We start from the raw sequence: 20,421 nt of genomic DNA, 5'->3' as shown, positions 1-20,421 counted from the left end.
TGAACCTAAGATTGTTTTCACTGACCAGTCTACTTCTGTAGAGATTGTTAAAACACGGACAACACAAGACAAAAATCTACCTAAAGAGATAAGGATTCCAAGAGGGCACTCAGAGAGTGCAATCCTTGATTCTGCTGGGAATACCCTGATGACGAGGAATCAACTCAGGAGGTACCTCAGCAATGTAGCCTTCGTCTCAGTTCAGGAACCTAAGAACTTCACTGATGCTGAGGAAGATGAATTTTGGATGAGTGCAATGCAAGAGGAACTCGACCAATTCAGAAGAAACGATGTATGGGAGCTAGTGCCACATCCAAGGAGTCAGAAGACCATTGGAACAAGATGGGTCTTCCGCAACAAACTGGATGAGCAAGGAAATGTAGTCAGGAACAAAGCAAGGCTTGTAGCTCAGGGCTACAGTCAGCAAGAAGGTATTGACTACGGTGAGACATTTGCCCCAGTGGCAAGGCTAGAAGCTATTAGGATCTTATGTGCATATGCATCTTACATGAACTTTAAATTATTCCAAATGGATGTTAAGAGTGCATTTCTTAATGGAGTTATAAACGAGGAAGTTTATGTTAATCAACCTCCAGGGTTTGAGGATCCAAAATTCCCAAACCACGTTTATAAACTCAAAAAGGCTTTGTACGGCCTCAAGCAAGCACCACGTGCTTGGTATGAGAGGCTGACCAGTTTCCTGCTAACTAGAAATTATGTCAGGGGCAAAGCTGATACAACCTTATTCATTAAGAGAAAGGGTAAAGATACCCTGCTGGCTCAAATTTATGTTGATGATATAATATTTAGTGCAACTAACGAATCAATGTGCAAGGAATTTAGCAAACAAATGCAGACTGAGTTTGAAATGTCGATGATGGGAGAACTCAACTTCTTCCTCGAACTTCAAATAAAACAAGGAAAGAATGGCATCTTCATCAGTCAAGCTAAATATGCCAAGGAGATATTAAAGAAATATGACTTGGAAAATTGCAAGCCAATATCCACTCCTATGGGCACTGACACTGTCCTCTGCGCTGACGAGAATGGTAAGTCAGTAGACAGCAAATTGTATTGAGGTATGATAGGCTCTCTACTTTACTTAACAGCCAGTAGACCGGACATTCAGTTCTCAGTATGCTACTGTGCTAGATATCAATCTAACCCTAAGGAATCTCATTACATAGCTGTAAAAAGAATCTTTAGATACTTGCAAAGCTCAGTGAACGCAGGTTTATGGTATCCCAACACTCATGGCTTTACACTCGTTGGATACACTGACGCTGACTATGGTCGAGACAAGCTAGAACGAAAAAGCACCTCTAGAGGATGTCACTTCTTAGGAAGCTGTCTTGTATCTTGGTTCAGCAAGAAGCAGGCGTCAGTAGTCTTGTCTACCACTGAAGCCGAGTACATTGCTGCTGGTCACTGTGTTGCTCAAGTCCTATAGATTAAGCAACAGCTTGAAGACTATGGTGTTCAAACAAAGACAATTGAGGTCAAATGCGACAACAAAAGTGCAATTGATCTATCAAAGAACCCAATTCAACACAATAGAATGAAGCATGTCAGCATAAGGCATCACTTTATTAGAGACCATGTACTCAAAGGTGAGATAAAGCTGACCTACGTCCCAACGGATGAGAAGCTTGCGGATATCTTCACAAAGCCACTGGCTCGTGAACAGTTCAGCATACTGAGAGAAGCCATTGGTATGTTTAATCCTCTTCAGTAAATTCCTGTTCTAAAATGTAAAGTTATGCTGAGTGAATTACTATGCTGAATGATTTATGCAAATGCATGCTGAGTGATTGTTATGCTGAGTACTTAACACAAAATACACATCAATACTGAATCAATATGCACACCGAGTAGTAATCTTAAACTGAGAAATCATCCTTTCATATACTACTGACCACTCAGAATTCAAAACGCTTAGTATTCTAAACGCTGAGTGTTAGATCCGTTGCACTTGATGCTTAAGCACGCGAACAACCACCTAGGATGACGTACGCACCGAATGTGTCATAAATGCCAGGATCTTTGTCGGTTGACAATCCCAAGGCAAAACTGACACATGGATTCGATAAGATCCACTCTTCACCGCTATAAATAATGGGTAAATCCTCATTCTTTATTTTCTTTACACCTATCGAATTCTAAGGCAAAGCTTTCTCTCTAAAAACTCTCAAAGCTTCCCAAACTTGTTCTGAAACTATGACTAAAGTTTCCGTCAACATCTCCGGTGCCGGTCACCCTAAGACCAGCTCCGATGAACCCTCCAGGCAAACTTCTGTGCCTAAAACTACCAAGGTCACTACGCCGAGTAAAGGAAAAACTGGGCAAGCTACCTCCTCTAAAGAAAAACCGACCAAAACCAGAACCTATAGCAAGGTCTTTGGTAACATTAGCGAATGGAAAGTGGACTTCTCACGATGGGTCTCTGAGTCCGTCGTGACTTCCGAGCAACCCTTCTGCGAATGGATATCGCAAAATGGATGGACCGAGCTATTCTCTATTAGGGATCACACTTATCCTGACCTAGTAAGGGAGTTCTACCACAATCTCCGTGTTGCTGATGACAACCAGGACTATCTGGCAACTGTGGTAAGAGAAAAGACCATATTCATAAACCCTAACTATCTGACAAACTTGCTGAAGTTGAAAAATGAAGGAGCAAAGCTGAGAAGATCTGGAGATCATGACGGTACTGGGTACGAAGTCACCTTCTGTAAACCTGAAGGCCACTCAGGAGAAGTCTCCAGTTCTTCGATGGGTCAGCATCAAAAGATGGCTCACTATCTGCTGACCTACTTCATTTATCCTAAGATCAACTGCACCACCTCAGCAACGAATTTTGAGCAATGCTTCATCTGGCATATGCTGACATACAAACCGATCAACATGCCAGTATTCCTAATTGCTGGGTTCCTACGGAGCACCGGAACTCTAAGGCTGGGCTCGCTCATCACCAGGATCCTCATTGATCATCAAATAGACCTAACTGATGAAGTTAAAGCCAGAGGATCTGAAATCACAGCAGCTTCCCCTGAGGGCTTTGAAGTTCAATCAGCCTCTGAAGAAAGGAAAAACTGTTGCTGCTGGTGAACAACAAGCTGAGGAAACAGCTGTCCCGAAGAAAGGGAGAAGAACTAAGGCTCCAGCTGCCCGCAAGAGGAAAGCTGTTGAGACCCCTTTAAAGAAGGCTGAGCCTAAGGCAAAGAAGCCTAAGTCAGTTGCTGAACCAGGTCAGGAGAGACCTAAGTCGGCTGAGAAAAGAAGCAGGCAAGATGAGCCTGAAACTGAGGAAAGAACAGATGCTGATGTGCAGCCTCAAAAGAAGCAGAAGTCTTCTTCACTGACTCCCATTGATGCTATCCCTACTGACATTCTTGTTCCTGGTGACTCTCACTACACACAGTGTCTAGGAACTATAGCTGAGCATCAAGAAGATGAGGTGCATTTGGACAATCAATTCATTGCACAAGTTGAGGAAGAGTTAGATGGTGACAGTTCAGAAGATGAAGAAGAAGACGAGGCCAGCGGTCAGGATGACGCTGAGGACAATGAGGAGACAACCAGTGAGGTTGAAGCTGAGCAAGCCAATACTGAGTTGGCTGCTGGAGAAGAACAAGAACATGACCAACACAATGTTGATCAAGTACAAAAACAAGCTGACCAGCTTAATGATGATCAAGAAGCTGATCAAGAAGAAACTTCTCAATCTCACTCAAGAGAGTCTATCCAAGCTGACACTCCTCCTCCTCGCAGAAGAAGATTGGTTAAGGCAGGTCAGACGACAGTCAGTGACATTCTTATTCAACAACCAACCCTTCCTGACTTTGTTATTCAGAAGCAACCAAGGACCCCTCTGCACTTAAGCCGAAATTTTTCAGAAAGCAACCATCCTCTACTCCACCGGCTTCTCTAGAAAAGCAAGCCTCTGTTTCTTCACTAAAGGAACATGCCGACTTGAATGCTTTCGCAAATTCTATGAGTCAAGTGGAATCAATTCCCGTCGATGCTGTCAATCCAAGTCTTATGCTGACTCAGAACATTCCTGCTTCAGTTAGCACCGACAGCATCCGGATTACTTCTTCTCCAATCAACACCTCTGCCGATCAATCAGTTCTACCTGAAACTCAAGTGCAGATTGGAAACTCACTTCCAGTCAATGACCATGTCATTCCCTTGACTCCTCTTCCAACGGGTCATACTGATATCACTGGACAACTTAATGAAGGCTCTCGAACCTACTTAAATGCCACTGGGTCTGGCAAAAGAATAATCGACTCAGTGCAAGCATTGATCAAAGACCTTCAACAAACTACTCCTCCTACTGCTGGGTCTTCCACTATTGAGACAACTCAGCTTTCCCAAGTCACTCAGCTTCTCAACGAAGTTAAGGGATTCAAGGATTTGCTGAATGTCATCATTACCTTTCAAGCACAGCAAGCTAAGCAGGATTCCATTGCAAAGCTGGCTGAGATCCAGCTGACAACAGTTCAACATCTCAACACTCTTCAAGAACAAGTTCAGACCTTGTCAACTGCGAACACACGCTATGCTACTTCTGATGAAGTTAAAATGCTCTTTGCTCAGCTTCACACCGAGCAAATCAAAACCAACGAGCAAATGGTCTCCTATTCTCAGTGCTCAGTGGAGCAAATTGGTGAGGCCGTTCGATTGCTGAATCTGAACAAGCAAGAGATGGATACTGACACTATGAAGCAAAATGAAATGTTGTCTATCACCAGACAAACCTTCAACCACATACGTCACAGCAATGTTCAGCGTCAATACTATGACACCTACTTACTCAAAACATTCCATCAAGTCATTGCTGGTCTGACCGATGCACTTACATGGATAGGCAAATCTCAAGCCTTCACAGTCAGCATGATCAGCGCTGCTGAGCTTAATATACCCGCCGAGGTCTCAGATAATGGAGTGGCTATTTTTGATGGTGTCAATGAAAGCGCCGATAGACTTAAAGCGCTGTCCACAGAACTGACCAGAGCCGTCTTAACCGACGCCTTTAGGATTCCTCCTCCCGATGTTGACAAAACGGGGGAGAAAGAACAAGCGAGAACACAGTATGAGTCTAGTCAGTCCAAACAGAAGAGAAAGAAATAGATATAGGCTAGCTCAGTATAGGCTAAGTATGTAGTCTCTATGCCTGTCTTGAACTTTTGTTTGTAAACGCTGACTACCTATATTAAATATCAATACTTGCATCTTCTGTTCAAACTCTGAGTTATGAATTATTTTTATACGATGCTGTGTATTATGTCATTATGTATCTTCAATTAAATCAGCTATGTTTAAAGGCTTATAAAATTTATTGATTGAACCCAATGCTGATAACATGTTTGACATTGACTTGAATGTTTATAAAACATTGTCTTATAAAACTCATTGAACAACAAATTACTCAGCGCCCTCTGAATGATAAAACCTTCCGCTTAAACACTGAGTAAAATAGAATATGTTCCATGAGCTGACCTATATCTGAAAACTGACCTTAGACTTACTCGATTAAACCTTCAATTGTTTAGAGTAAAACTAAGTCAGTAGCTCAACCCTTACAGGGGAGTTTGCTAAGTTATATTAGGTCAACTATTATGGGGGAGCTCAATACTGAGTTTTTCGCTGAATAGTTTTGCCAACATCAAAATGGGAGAGTTTGTTGAAACACCTTTCCACATAATTTTGATTTGACAAAATTGTTTAAGTATAATTAAAAACATATTCTAAACACACTAAGTTTAAATGCTTTGATTTATTCTACTAATGTGTTTGTTCAATGTTGAGTTAAAAATTACTTATAAGACATAAGGATTAAAAGGCCCAAGCCCAATACAAGAGTCAAAGCTCAAGTCAAACGGTTCAAGACAACTCGGCCCGCGTATGTCAAAACGTTGTCGTTATGGACAAAACGCAACTCAGCGGAAGAAGGATCTAGAAGACCTTCAGGGAACAACTTCGGAACGAAGCTGCTGAGTTGATTCGACAAAGCGTACAAGACAGCAACTGGCTAAGGAAAACTTCCAGACAAAGTGTTTCCACTTTAGGTAAAGTTCATATGACACAGTATGCTGTCCAGTTAACTTTACCATAAAAGGAGAGACACTCTGCCGAGCTGACCAAAAGCTGACCGAGGACAGAAGATACTCAAATCTGATTGGCCGAGAGCTCTGAGCAAGTCAGGATGACAACGACAAGAAGCCGTTTCCCTCCAACGGTTATTTCGAAATTCGAAATGACCGATGCATCAAGACGTCTCTATAAATAGTGCCATCAGAAGCTTCATTCAACACAGAACTTGATCAAGCCATTACGCTGACCAAATTTCTACGCAAGTTCTGCAAGCAAAAAGCAAAGCAATCTTACACTAAATTTCATATCTTTTGTGTAAAAGTCTAGAGTGATTATTCAATCATCTAAGGTGTCTTAGCAATCATTGTTTAGGACAAACACTTATCATTTCTAGAGATTAGAAAGGAGAGGCTGAGTACTCGGTTATAGTACTCAGCGAGAGATTAGGATTGAGTAGAGGTATAAAGGAAGGTACTCTTGTTATACTCAGTTGCTAAGATTGTAAAAGGTTTGAGGCTCTACCTTTAAAGAGCTCAGTAGAGGATTCGAAAGCTCGGAACGTGTTCCGGGGACAGGACGTAGGCTTAGAAGTCGAACTTGGATAAATCTGCTGAGTAACGCATTTCTTACCTTAAACTCCTTATATATATTACTTGCTTAAATAACCAAAAACTGACCAAGTAAAGAGGTCAAGCTGAGTTGTGCGCATCAAACATCTGAGCTCAGGAATAGACTCTAAGTGCTATCTCCTTGTAACCCCCTCAAATTTAGCCCTCCTAAAGTGTAACTTAATCAATTTAGGACATATGAATTCATTCATTCATTCATTTAAGTCCTAACTCAATTAACCAATCATTACATCTTAACGATACACTAATCGTCTACTAATCGCACGGTAATCGCATTATGCATACGAAACTTCTAATGACAATGCGATGAATCTAAAATGTATGTATTCAATCATGAAAACATATATGAATGTGGGAAGATGTATATGTTAGGGTTTTAGGGATGTTACACTCCTGACTCAAGTTAAGAAAGTGACCTAGTCACCAGTTGACTAAGCCAGTATCTTGCTGTTTACTCAGCGCCGCTGTTAAAACCTTTTCTCTTAAGAAAAGAAGTCTGCCCTAAATTAGAAAAAAGTTTAAATAGTTCCTAACCCCCCCCTTGGAACTATACTTGTAACGTTATAAGGGACCAACAATTACCTCATACGCAATATGGTAATGATGCTATATGGGTAATTGTAGATAAATTGACGAAATCAGCCCATTTTCTGCCAGTGAAGGTAACTTTCTCATTAGAAAAGTTGGCATAATTGTATGTCAAAGAAATTGTGAGACTTCATGGTGTGTCAGTTTCTATTGTGTCTGATAGGGATCCTCGTTTTACATCAAGATTTTGGCCTAGTTTTCAAGATGCATTGGGAACTAAATTGAACTTTAGTACTGCCTTCCATCCACAGTCAGACGGTCAAAGTGAGCGTACAATTCAAACTTTGGAGGATATGTTAAGAGTTAGTATTCTGAATCTCCAAAGTAGCTGGGATGTGCATTTTCCTTTAATGGAGTTTGCATATAATAATAGTTATCAGTCTAGCATTGATATGGCACCTTATAAGGCATTGTATGGAAGAAGGTGCAGGACTCCGTTATGTTGGTCCGAAGTGGGTGAAAGACAGTTATTGGGGCCTGAGATAGTGCAATTGACGACTGAAAAGGTACAAATTATCCAGCAGAAATTGAAAGAAGCTCAAGACAGACAAAAGAGTTATGCAGATTTGAAACGTGGACCAATTGAGTACACTGTGGGAGATAAGGTATTTTTGAAAGTATCACCGTGGAAGGGTTTACTCTGATTTGGCAAGAAAGGAAAGTTGAGCCCTAGATTCATTGGTTCATATGAAATTGTGGAAAGAATTGGACCTATTACATATCGTTTGAAGTTGCCTCAAAATCTTTCAAACATTCATGATGTTTTTCACGTGTCAATGTTGCAGAGGTATAGAAGTGATCCAAATCACATTATCCAGGAGCAACCAATCGAACTTTCAGAGGATTTGACTTATAAAGAAGAACCAGTAGCAATCTTGGCTAGAGAGGAAAAAGTGTTACAAAATAAAACATTACCACTAGTGAAAGTATTGTGGCACAGACATTCTCGGGAGGAAACAACCTGGGAAAGAGAAGCGGATATGAAACACCAATACCCTCATTTGTTCACTTCTTCGGGTAAGTAAAATTTCGAGGACAAAATTCTCTAAGGTGGTGAGAATTGTCACGTTCATGTCCTTAATTTTTATTTATTATACCCCGAACCCTAAGTTATATTATATTCATCTTAGGATTAGTCGATTAATTGGGTGTTACGGGTATAGTTTTGAGGGTAATTGCACATTTTTATAACAATTATAAGTTTAGGGTAAGTTTTAAAAGAAATTAGATTTTTGGAGGACCAAAGTGAATAATTATCCACTCAAATTAAGGCCTATATATAGCAATAATTCATAATTATATATCATTTGATCAAAATTCTTCCTTCTACATTGTTCTTCCTCCTCCATTCTCTCTCCATTCTCCACCACCTTCCACCACCCACCAAAATAGGGCAGCTCCACTGTTTTAGGTGTTGCCGGAGATCTAACCATTCAAATCACATAGAAGCAACTTCTGACCGGAGGGATTTTGATTTTGAGTAGTGTACAAAGAATACAGGCTAGGCAGATTTGGGATAAATTTAGGGGTTTGGTGGTGGTGTTCTCAAATTTAGGCTAAGGTAAGTAACTATCAACTAGTTTTTGGTTTGCATGTATAAATATATGTATATTGAGCTATAAATTTTCATGAATTTGTCTCCTAAGGGTTTTCTTAGAAATGATTTGAGTATTGGTTGTTGATTTGAGTTTGTGTTCAAGTTTGAAGGAAATGAGTTCACAATGGTAATTTGGACTATTTTAATTCATACCTTGATGTTAAACTGATTTTCTTAAGAGTTTGATTATTATTTGGTTCAATTGATGTTGAATTGGTTTCCTTAAGAGTTTGATTATTATTTGGTTCAATTGATGTTGAATTGGTTTTCTTAAGGGATATTTAGTTCAATTGATGTTGAATTGATTTTCTTAAGGGTTTAAGTGCTATTTGGGTTCAATTGATGTTGATTTGAATTTCTTTAAGGGTTTTAATGATATTTTGGTTCAATTGGTGTTAAATTGGATTTCTTCAGGGGTTCCATTGCTATTTTGGTTCAGTAAATGTTGGATTTCGATTTATTGATGATTGTAGTAAAGTCTGATCTATTTGATGAGAAAATGTATACAATTGAAGTTTGGTTGGATTTTGGGTAAAGTTTGTATCCATCAGGAGTAGTTCGGACAGGTGGTTTGATATTTGAAGACCATGTTCAGTGAGGAACATGACCTGTATACACAGTCTAAAGACATAGTCGGGTATTGACAGCGAAGTGTTGGGTAAGACCAATACGGGATTATGCATGGTTAAAGAGACGTCTCGATTATGTTTGCATGTTGTAGATTGATTTACAAGGGGATACTCGGTGATGGATACGATGTTGAATTTGATTCGAACTTTGATTTTTAGTAAATGTTTATATAAAAATCATTACATTTTGATTAAATTTGATTTGAGATTATTAATTAAAATTATGTTTTAATTGGATGTTGTTTACAAGTTAATAAGTTTAAGGTTTTGTTTGGTTAAATGTTTTCACAAATGTATACATATAGCTATTTTACGTAAAAACTAGTTTCTATAGTTGATAGTTGCTTACTGAGATTTTTGTCTCATATTTTCAAATGTTTTAATGTTTTTAGGCGAAGAAGTACGAGGTACTGAGGGAAGTGTTCGACACTAGGGCGAGGATTGGATACAGCCACGATTATCCAAGTCATCTTCTAGGGTATTGCATATCATTTTGTACATGTAGATATAGGTTTGTTTTGTGCTTGTGAGTGTTTAGGCACCCGAGTTGCCAATTTTGAAAGGATAAAGAAGTTGTGGTGTGTTATTTTGGTTTGAATGTCCAATTATGGTGTTAATTTGTGAGGTTAGGAAAATTAAAAGTTAACATGTTAGAATTGGGGTAATTTTCTATGTTTCAAACTCGTTTTGGTAAAACGCACGAGAAAATGATTCGTAATTGGAATTTATAAGTGATTTTCAAGCTTTTACAAATGTAAAAGTATATTATGAAAATGTTTTTAAGTTCAAATTATAATTGTATTTCTTAACATTTGATTGTGAGATGTTACTTTCGACTCGTTCACGTTTGTGGTAATGTCTCACTGTCATATCCGATTCTATTTTGGATCGGGCTTGACATATTTTATTACAAATTTAATTTATTTATTTGATAATAGTTTGTTTCCGTTATACATGATTTTTGTTAACTTTCAGCCAATTTCAATGAGTTTGTTAAGATTTGAAAGTCATTGTAAATAATTTTTAATTTTAAATTAGTTTGATATTTCGTTTAGTGTTTTAATTGAAATTTAATTAATTTTTATTGCTTCCAATGGATTTCTAAATACATATATTTGTGTGTGATTGCAATGTCACCTTTTTTTTTTTTGAAACTGTATTGAATATTAATTTCCATGTCTTATTATTTATTTTAACCCTATAAGCGAGTTATAACATATTTCATTCATTTTCATAAAATTTCAACTATTTTAATTACATGAAATGCTGAAATTGAATGAAAGTGGGTGAAATTGATGTATTAGTTACTCTAATTCATTTGATTGTTGAACTTGTTTTGCTTTTAATTATTTTAAAATATGTTGACATCGTTTTTAGATGATTTTGATTGAGAGAGTTGATGTTTTAGTAGGTGAGAATTGTTGTTTTTTCTATTATTTATGTATTTCTGTTTAGGAGTTTTTTTAACTCGATTTTATTAAAAAAAATTGTGTTAGATTTTTGTATTAAAAAATCGAAACAAGTTGAAGAAATTATTATCAAAATGTAATAATTGGATTTGAAATAGAAGATCGGTGTTCGATTGATACTTTTTTTTTTCACGAGAGTTTATATGGATAGAATTCTATTATGGAAAAAAATTGAGAGTCATTTTCTTATATAGCGTTTATATAGTGTTTGGTATTTAGTGGTTTGAAAATTGGATCGGACCGATCGGCTTGATTAATTCGACCATGAATCGGTTAGGTCTTCAATCCGGTTAGTGTTGATTTTAGATGTTGTTAAATCGGTCTGAACCGTGTGAATCGGTCCGATTAGTTTTCATCAATGTTTAATTAGAAAAAAAAATATATGTAGGTAATGAAATTCAAACTTGAGTCACTAAGTAATACTATACAATTCTTACGCTAAGATAGTTTTTCATATGTGACTAATAACAACAATATAAATCTATATATTGTGCTCAAACTAAACATAAAAAATTATAAAAATTATTTAATATTTATTTTTTTATATATTTAAAAGTTAATTTATTTTTGTAATTTAAATAAAGTTTACTCATATTTAAATTTATATATACACAGGATAAAATTTACAAATCAAGTAAATTTTATAATTTAAATTAAATTAAATTATATTATATACTTTATATGTTTTATACGGTAGTTTTCATCTGGTCAGTGACTGCCCAAGTGAATTTGGTCTGTCATCGTTAGATCTAGACTGTATAAATCTAAACCATACAATGTTTTTTTAGAGAATTTTGTTTGTTGCATAATACATGACGTTTTGATTCAATCGATGCACATTAGTTGATTTTTATCCAATATAACCTTATTTAAGTTACTTTTTTACATTGGAAATAAATACAAATTAATTAGTAGATGCAATTAATACAAGAGTAACAAAATCTTTTTGTTAAAATTAATTGCATTTATTAATTTTTGTGCATTAACCTTAAAAGACATCTCTTGTAGATCAGAGAGAAGATTATTTATGACATCATCAGATTTAACCAATTCGAATCAACCGATTGAACCAATTCACCCATGAACCAATTGTCACCCCAGTTTGACTTCCAGCCCAATTTTTAAAACATTGATATTTTAGGAATGTTGGAAAACAATATTTTACTGGAAAACAATATTTTACAAATATTGGTTTTGGTTTTCTCGTATTTATGACATTATTTTCGTAATTGGAATTTTTGGAATAAAATTACTGTTGTTTTAGGATGACAATGAGTAAGGTACCCGCAGACAGTGCCAATCCCAATACCAAACTTTTACCCATTTATTTTTTAATTATCCTAACGAGTATACTTTTTGCATCTCATACCCGTCCCATTTAATTCGTGGGTACACACGAGTATCCTTACCCTACATAAAACAAAAATATTACAAATTTAACAAAACATAGATTTAATAAATTATCCATAAAACATCACAAATTCTAAAATTATAAAATTCTTCCACTAGGATACGAATGATTTAGGATTTCTTTTATATTTTGATTGAAATTGATAACCAGCTCAGTATATTAAGTTATATATATTTTAACATTAATAAATAAGAATAAAATAGTTTGGTCGTATCATTCAATGTTGAAGTATAATAATATTTTTTAATACACAAAAGATTTATAATGGGTACCAAGTACCCTGTGGGTATTTTTATACCCGCCACAGGTAATGTTTTTGATCTTATACACATCTCATATCTTTTTATATAAGATACGGATAGTCCCATTAGGACCGGGTAATATCAGGTAAGTGAATCCAAAATAAAAACTGTGAGTGTTGAAATTATCATGGGTAAAATACATGAATATCATAATTAAGTAAAAAATTACAACTAAATCATATCAATAAACTTAATTCTTAATATGTCATTATTCTCTATATATTATGATTTTATACTATAATTTAAAAAATTTAGACTTCAATTCATAAATCATAAGCCCTAGAAAATATATTCTAGACTTCTAATTTATAAATTCTAATTCTTAAAATATATTAAAAGTACTAATGTGACATAATAAAAAAATTATGACTTACATAGTTGTAAATAGTTTTTAAAAGATGAATTTCTATGTCATTTTCCCAATTATTATCATTTGATTAATAATCTTCAGTTCAAATTTGAAAAATGGATCCGGTTCATTGGGCCTACAGTAATCTAAATAATTGCTGTGAGTGTAAATTTAGCATTTGCATTTCCCTCCAAAAGATTGAACTCTCCCTCTCTCTCCCTCCAAACCGCAAAATCAACGCCACAAAACCTCTCAAATCCGTGGACCATTCCTACAGTTCTAAGATGTCAAGCCATGAAGAGGATCTTGACTTACTCCTTTCTCTCCAAGATCGAGTCTTGGAAACCCCTCCTGCTTCTCCATCGAATCTCCATTCTTATTCACCAGGTATTCCATCTCTATTTCATTATAAACACTATCTGCCTCTCTTTCCCTCTCTTCAAATTTTCCTCAATGTGTTGTTAGCTCTTTCCTGGCTTTGTGTAAACTTGAGACCCTCTTCTGCAGTCTCTATTGTTAATGGGTTTAGTTTTCATTAAATTTTGTAATATTTTCCCTTAGGGCAACCGAATGTTCTAATTCTCTTACGCTGTATTTGGCAGAAGAACCCTAGAGTAAATTGGGATAATGTTTGATTGTGTTTATTATCAGGGAGACGGATAATGTTTTGCTAATGTGAACTTTGATGGTTTTGAACTTAAGGATTCTGATGATTTCAAAAAGTTTTAATTAATTCATTACATATTATCTTTCAGAAACTAGATAAGCTATTAAGCTTTTTATGGTTTGAAATCGCCACTTAAGGTTAAGACCTCAATCTAGATAAGCTATTAAGCTTTAATGGGAGTTTACAAGTATTAGATGACTATTTCAGTTTCTCATTTTATGTTGTGGATAATAAGTGGCATCCGTAGTTCCTTACATGATGAGAAGTTGAGAACTAATAATAATTTCACCCTAATTGCTTCGATCTTGAAGGATATCTGTCAGATGATGAATCACCAAGGAGAAGAGGGCAGGCGCAGGCAGATTTGTCTGTCTTTAGAGATGCTGTTCAAGATTGCCTTCATGATGAGCCAAAACCTACTAAGAAACCTGAAAAGTTGAAGCAGTCAAAGAACTCAAATGACGCTCATGTTGAGAAGTACTCAGGTTTTAGAATCAGGTTCGCTTAGACCTTCTGTAATTCATGGCATTTTTAATATGATGTGGTTTATGATTATCCTCAATTATATCAGGGATAATGAACTATAACATTTATTTAATGAATAAAAATCTACTTGATATTGGTTATTTGTGTTTGTTGACTTATAAATCCATCTGCTACTGTAAGAGCTCAATCAATACGTGGAACTCTGATAATTCTATCAGCAACTACACATAATTCTATAAAATTTTACAAGAATATCTTAGTTTCTTCATTACCCTGTTTGATATTTAATTTGTTTCAGGAATCAATTGGTCACCCCTGCAGAGCTCAGTCAACGTCTCTCAGATATCCGTTTTGTCCGTTTACCAGCTATCAAGTAATTTTCTTTTTCATCATATATGATCATCTTCAAATGTTTAAAAATGTTAAAAATTGTTTGATACCTTTAAGGAACAAAAGTGTTCTTTTCCCACTAATTATTGACTCTGCAGTGACATCTTAAAGTGAATTCACTGGCTTTGAATTGCAATGAAATAATGTTTTCTGGATATTGGGACTTTGTAGAAATCAATTGGTTGGAGACACTATTACAGGATTGTGGGCAACCGTTGGAGTATTAACTGAGAAGGGACATGCAAGGACAAGTTCTGCTGGGAAGAGCTATGGGATATGGAAATTTGGGAGTTTGGATGAAAACACAATATCAGTTTTCTTATTTAATGATGCTTATCAGCAGAACTGCGAGGAACGTGCAGGAACTATTTTTGCACTATTCAATTGCAATGTACGCAAGGACAATATGGTATGAAATTGGCATGCCATATTTTCATTTCCTCTGGATTCTTCTTTGTTCTTAAAGATTTGACTTTCTTTTTTGTCTTTTGTAGGGAGGTTTTTCTCTAAGTGTGTATACTCCAAATCAAGTATTAAAGATCGGAGATTCAATTGATTATGGAGTTTGCAAAGGAAAAAAGAAGGATGGGATGCCATGCACACTAGTCATAAACAAGTATGTTACTTTGAGATTTCTACATTCAACTTGTTTTCTTGGGCGAGGTGTTAAATTTATAAAAGATAAAAGTGTTAAATTTATAAAAGATAAATGTTCTGAGTAGTCTTGTTATTAAAACATGACAAACTATTAGATATGTTTAGTTGATTCTGATTTAACAGACTTGTCCTTTGTTTGATTTTGATGCTTTTATCTGGCTTGAATTGGCATCAGAGTGAAATCAGCCACAAAAACCAAGTTAACTGAGCTATGTTAACAATGTATATTAAGTAATGAATGAAATGATTACCTGAACACAGATGTAAAATAGACTGATCAGCTTATGGTTAAGAACTAGAGACTTGCATGCACAGATTGGTTTGCAAGGTGTAAGGAACAATATAATTTGGACAAACTGATGCCATGGCCTTGAGTAAAATTTAGTCTGTTACTTGAATCTGCTGCTTATCTGGACCCAATTTGTAGACAGTAGTTTGTTGGTCGGGGGCAGAGGTATCACTGGTTATCTTTTTTGCAGCAATGTTTATTAGAAAGTTGTCATTAAACATCCAGGGTATTATTCAAAATGTTAATGATTTGTGTCATGGAACCAACCAATTGAACTAAAAGTTTAAGTTGATAGCTAAAAGTTCAATTCATATTAATATCTGACACACCCTAAAGACAATTGTGCTACTTAAGATTGTATTATTAATCACAGGTATTTATACATAATTACAACCCAAACCCTAGAGTATATAGTTACAATTATACCATATTAAGTATCAGGACTATCACAATTATACCACAGCATATATAAACCTATCACCCTCCAAGTTGAGCACGAGGGTGATTGAGAGTGAGTTTATTGGGGATTGAGGAAAATATGACAGTGGATAGAACGGAGTGGAGAGAAAGAATTTATGTTGCTGACACGACTTGATTTCACGGTTTTGTATGACGGTTCATATTAGCCGACCTTGAATCATTTCGGGACTAAGGCTTTGTTGCTGTTGTATCTGACAGGTTGTAAAACAACTTGGACTTGTAATGCATAAAACCTCGGAGATCATAAATGAAGCTACTATCATGTGCTATCATCACTATTTTTCTTGAAATGGATAGTGTTATACCATTTCAATTGATCTATCATGCTTCTTCTCATCATTGATTATTACATTAACAAACATATGAAGTTTTTATCTGTCCCAATATTTGGTCATATCATGTTTTGCCATTAATATGTGCCTTGCATTCACAAATGTCTAATATGAAGTGCTAAGATCTGTAATAGCCATTCTCCATGACCATGACACATCAAACATTTGTAAGTTTCTGATAGAAAACATGAATGTATAGAGCAAATAAGGGTGGTTGCTAGTTAGGAATTAAAAGTGAGACGTGGCTCTTAGCTGGAGTCTATTACGCCTTGGAACTGGTGTGAGATTTTGGTTGTTATGTATAGGAGGTGTCGGAAAAGAATGACAGCTTTTATGGCATTGGTTTTGGGCTTTGATTGAAAGTTTGGGAAGGGGTTCTTCCCAGTCATATTAGTTTCTCTTCTGTTCATTTTTATATATTTTTTTTATTTTGCTGGTTTCTTTTTCTTTCTTCCATTAATCTTGTTATCACTTCCTGATTAAAGTGGTCTGGAGTTTATCAATAAAGTTCTAACTCCTATTTCTGTGTTTGGTGAGTTCTGTCAGTTTCTCAATTATCTTGCGAAAATCGCTGGACTATGAAATATGTAGTATTGATTTTTGGTATACTAACTTTCGGTTTTGTTATTCTAGACGACAAGGAATATACTGCAAATTCCACAAATCAGTGAGTATGCATTTCAATTCTGCAACTTCCTCTTCTTTTTAATCTAGAAAATCAACTTACGCTGTATCTGTATGATTACAGAAAGCATCAGACATATATTCTACAATGCGAACAGAACTAAAGGGAGGGTAGGTGATTGGAGTTAGAAATCATTTGGCAATTCGTAGTTTCTACTTCTTAATATAGTTTTGCATGAGATAAATAATTTATCTGCTTCATATATATTTTACTTTTCCCAGGAACATAAGAACAGCATTCAGAGAACCTCTCAACTCAAAAGGCATATACGTGGTTGACCCTGACAAAACAAGCACCAAAAAGCCTACACAACCAGCGAAACTATTCTCTGTGGAAGCGCTTAAGAAGGCATTGAGGTTTGTCTGCAAATAATCCTACTTAGGCTCGTTTGTTTGTCGGAAAATATTGTGCATGAAAATATTTTTCTGATTTTCAACGTTTGTTTGCTTAGAAAAACAAGTCAATGTAAAACATTTTTCTAAGCTTTTGGAACAGTACTACATTCTTTCTTATCTTTTTGAAAATAGTAACCACCCACCACTTCGGGTTTTCCGGTGTTGTGGCCAAATACGGGAAAATATTTATTTTGCAATATTTTCCTTTACCCAATATTTTCCGAAAACAAAAGGGGACTTAATGTTCATTCTGAGTATCTGTAAATTTGCTAATATCCTTGATTTTTTAACAGAAATGGAGATAAAGTGACAACAAATACATACTCACAGGGCATAAGATTTCTTAATGAAATAACAGGTTTCAGATGGTTAACATTCACTGTCTTTTGAGTTGCTATTGTCAATCAATGTAATGTGCTGAGATGATGTTATCTTGAATTTACAGGGACAAGAAAACCAAAAAATTCTGATAAAGTATCTGCAACACCAAGTCAGAAAAATTGTAGCTTGGACAAAAGGTGAATCAATGATGAGATTTTTGGAATATCTCATTTCTGATTCTAACTCAACATTTTTCTCTATTATACTGTAGGAAATCATGTACAATGAAAGTGGAAGCAGATCAGAAAAGGAAGAAAAGTGAATGTTCAGGAGAGCAGGCAAAACAGGGAATGGGAAAGATGATTGTAATAGATATTTTTGGTTCAGACGAAGAAATATGAGACGTCTATTCTGCTTAATTTAATTTAATTCAGGCCAGAGAGGGAGCAAAAGCTTCAGAAACTGTTCCACAATCCCACCTCAAAACCAGAAAATCAATTATTGATCAGCCCTTCAACACTTTGCACTATTTCTATTTCAAAGTGTTTGTCACAATGATGCCTTGTAATCAAAACTACTTTTCATATGAAATGAAATGTTGTGTGATGAGATAGCCAAATGCTATTTTATGATGGAATTGCCATCCTACACCATATTCTGACCTGAGTGTTAAAAATCTATTAATGTAGTAAATTAATCTTTCAGTTGTAAAAAATATCAGTTAAACGCACATGTGTTAACACATCTTTGGCATTTAACTTACTTTTTTACAACCGAGTGATTAATTGATTACATTTATGTAAGTTCATGTACTAATTGAACATTTTATGCAAGTTGAAACGGCTATCGGGATATTTTGAAAGTTCAGGACAAACAACCTTTTTAGGTAAGTTAGGGAACAAATGATGTATTAAGCCTTTAGTAAATTAAATTATTTATCACTTTGATATTAAAAGCATCGATTATCTCGGATGTTAGGTTTGAAGGTTTAAAAATTTCACTTCAATTTAATTATGAGTAAATTACACCAATGGTACCTGAACTTTACTCTAATTCACACTTTGGTACTTAGATTACATTTTGTCTCAAAAATATACCCGAAGTATCGATGACCGGACAATTAAGTATATTTTACCGGTTAATGGCCGATCAATGCGATTTTGATGAGTAAATTACACTGATGGTACCTGAACTTTACCCGAATTCACATTTTGGTACCTAGATTTCATTTTGTCTAAAAAATACACTTCAAGTAAAGATGACTCAGTATTTTAGTATATTTGACCGATCAGTGATTGATCAACCCGAGTTTGACCATTTTAAATTAAAAATTGAGACCAATCATACACTCAATTAACATAAAATTATAATATTGTCATTTAGCTCATAAATGACAATATTATAATTTTATGTTAATTGAGTGTATGGTGAGTCCCAATGTTTAGTTCATGTTACCCGGTCACTAACCGATCAAATGAACTAAACCTTTCAGTCACCTTTACTTGTGTTATGTTTTTAGAATAAAATAAAATCCAGGTACCGAAGTGTGAATTATGGTAAAGTTCGGTTACCATTAATGTAATTAACTTATGAAACTCGCGTTGACCGGTCATAACCGGTAAAAATATACTAAATTGTTCAGTCATCGTTACTTCAGGTATATTTTTGAGACAAAATGTAATCTAGATACCAAAGTGTAAACTATGTAAAGTTCAGGTACCATTGGTGTAGTTTACCCATTTAATTATGGAAAATGTCATTTTGATTATTTCTTTTTGCTATTTTCTTCAAAGCTGATGTTGAGTATCAGTATAGTACATGTAGGATGTCCACATTGTTGGCCATATAATTTCCACATTGAACACTATTTTTTCGAAAGAAGAAAATTTCTCTTTCCTATGATGCTAATACATCTCCTCTACGTGCTTTCTTTTTCTCGTTTTATCCTTCTGTATATCTAAATTGATTTGTAAAAATAAGGGTTAAATAATTATTAGTCTTTTAAAAATAATCAGGAAATTATATATATATATATATAGATGAGAGATCAGATGTGACACATTTTTTATGGTGTAACAAGCCTTATTGTGTGATAAGGACCAATTTCGTAATTAACCAGGAGAAGGGGACAAATTTGTAAATAAAAGGAAAGAGAAAATTGTTTTATTTTTTTATTTAAAATGCATTTTTCCGACTTTTCCAACCTCGTTTTTCAAAAACTTTTATACCGTTGGACTCGTCTTAATTAGACGGTCATTTTAAAATCCTAGAAGCTCATGTAAAAAAAATTCCGGTGAATAGAATCCGGCGATTTGTTTTTCTGTGAGAAACAAAATGCCTAGAAAATTTTTAAAAAATTCCAGAAAATGTAAAACATTATTCTGAGAAACTTTAATTCTTGACTGAAAGTGGGATTCTTTACGGTTTAGTCCCAAATCAACGGAATCCGGCGATTAGGTGGGCGTTTTCCGGTGAGAAAACAGAAAGTACCCAGAAAATTCTCAAACAATTCCAGAAAATGTAAAACATTATTTTGAGAAACTTTAATTCTTGGGTCGAAGCAAGATTATTTACAGTTTAGTCTCAATAAAATAATTTCCTTAATTTTATCCATTTTACATGCTTCAACAATTTATTGGGTCAAAA

The 20,421-nt window shown here is 35.2% G+C and overlaps 1 protein-coding gene across 1 annotated transcript; it reads left to right on the top strand.

Annotated features, from left to right (window-relative positions):
• The first annotated feature begins 13,262 nt into the window (after positions 1-13,262).
• LOC136223477 (uncharacterized) lies at positions 13,263-18,423 on the top strand. Its single transcript, XM_066011502.1, has 11 exons — positions 13,263-13,460; positions 14,052-14,238; positions 14,525-14,599; positions 14,788-15,025; positions 15,111-15,232; positions 17,008-17,041; positions 17,123-17,169; positions 17,281-17,415; positions 17,748-17,812; positions 17,900-17,972; positions 18,047-18,423. The coding sequence occupies exons 1-11, from the start codon at positions 13,358-13,360 to the stop codon at positions 18,174-18,176; spliced, it is 1,209 nt and encodes a 402-aa protein (XP_065867574.1). The 5' UTR covers positions 13,263-13,357; the 3' UTR covers positions 18,177-18,423.
• The last annotated feature ends 1,998 nt before the right edge of the window (positions 18,424-20,421 follow it).

Source organism: Euphorbia lathyris, chromosome 3 (genome assembly GCF_963576675.1).
Source record: "Euphorbia lathyris chromosome 3, ddEupLath1.1, whole genome shotgun sequence".
NCBI classification, from domain to species: domain Eukaryota; kingdom Viridiplantae; phylum Streptophyta; class Magnoliopsida; order Malpighiales; family Euphorbiaceae; genus Euphorbia; species Euphorbia lathyris.
Note: the sequence above shows the minus strand (reverse complement) of the source record. Positions and strands in the feature narration are given on the sequence as shown.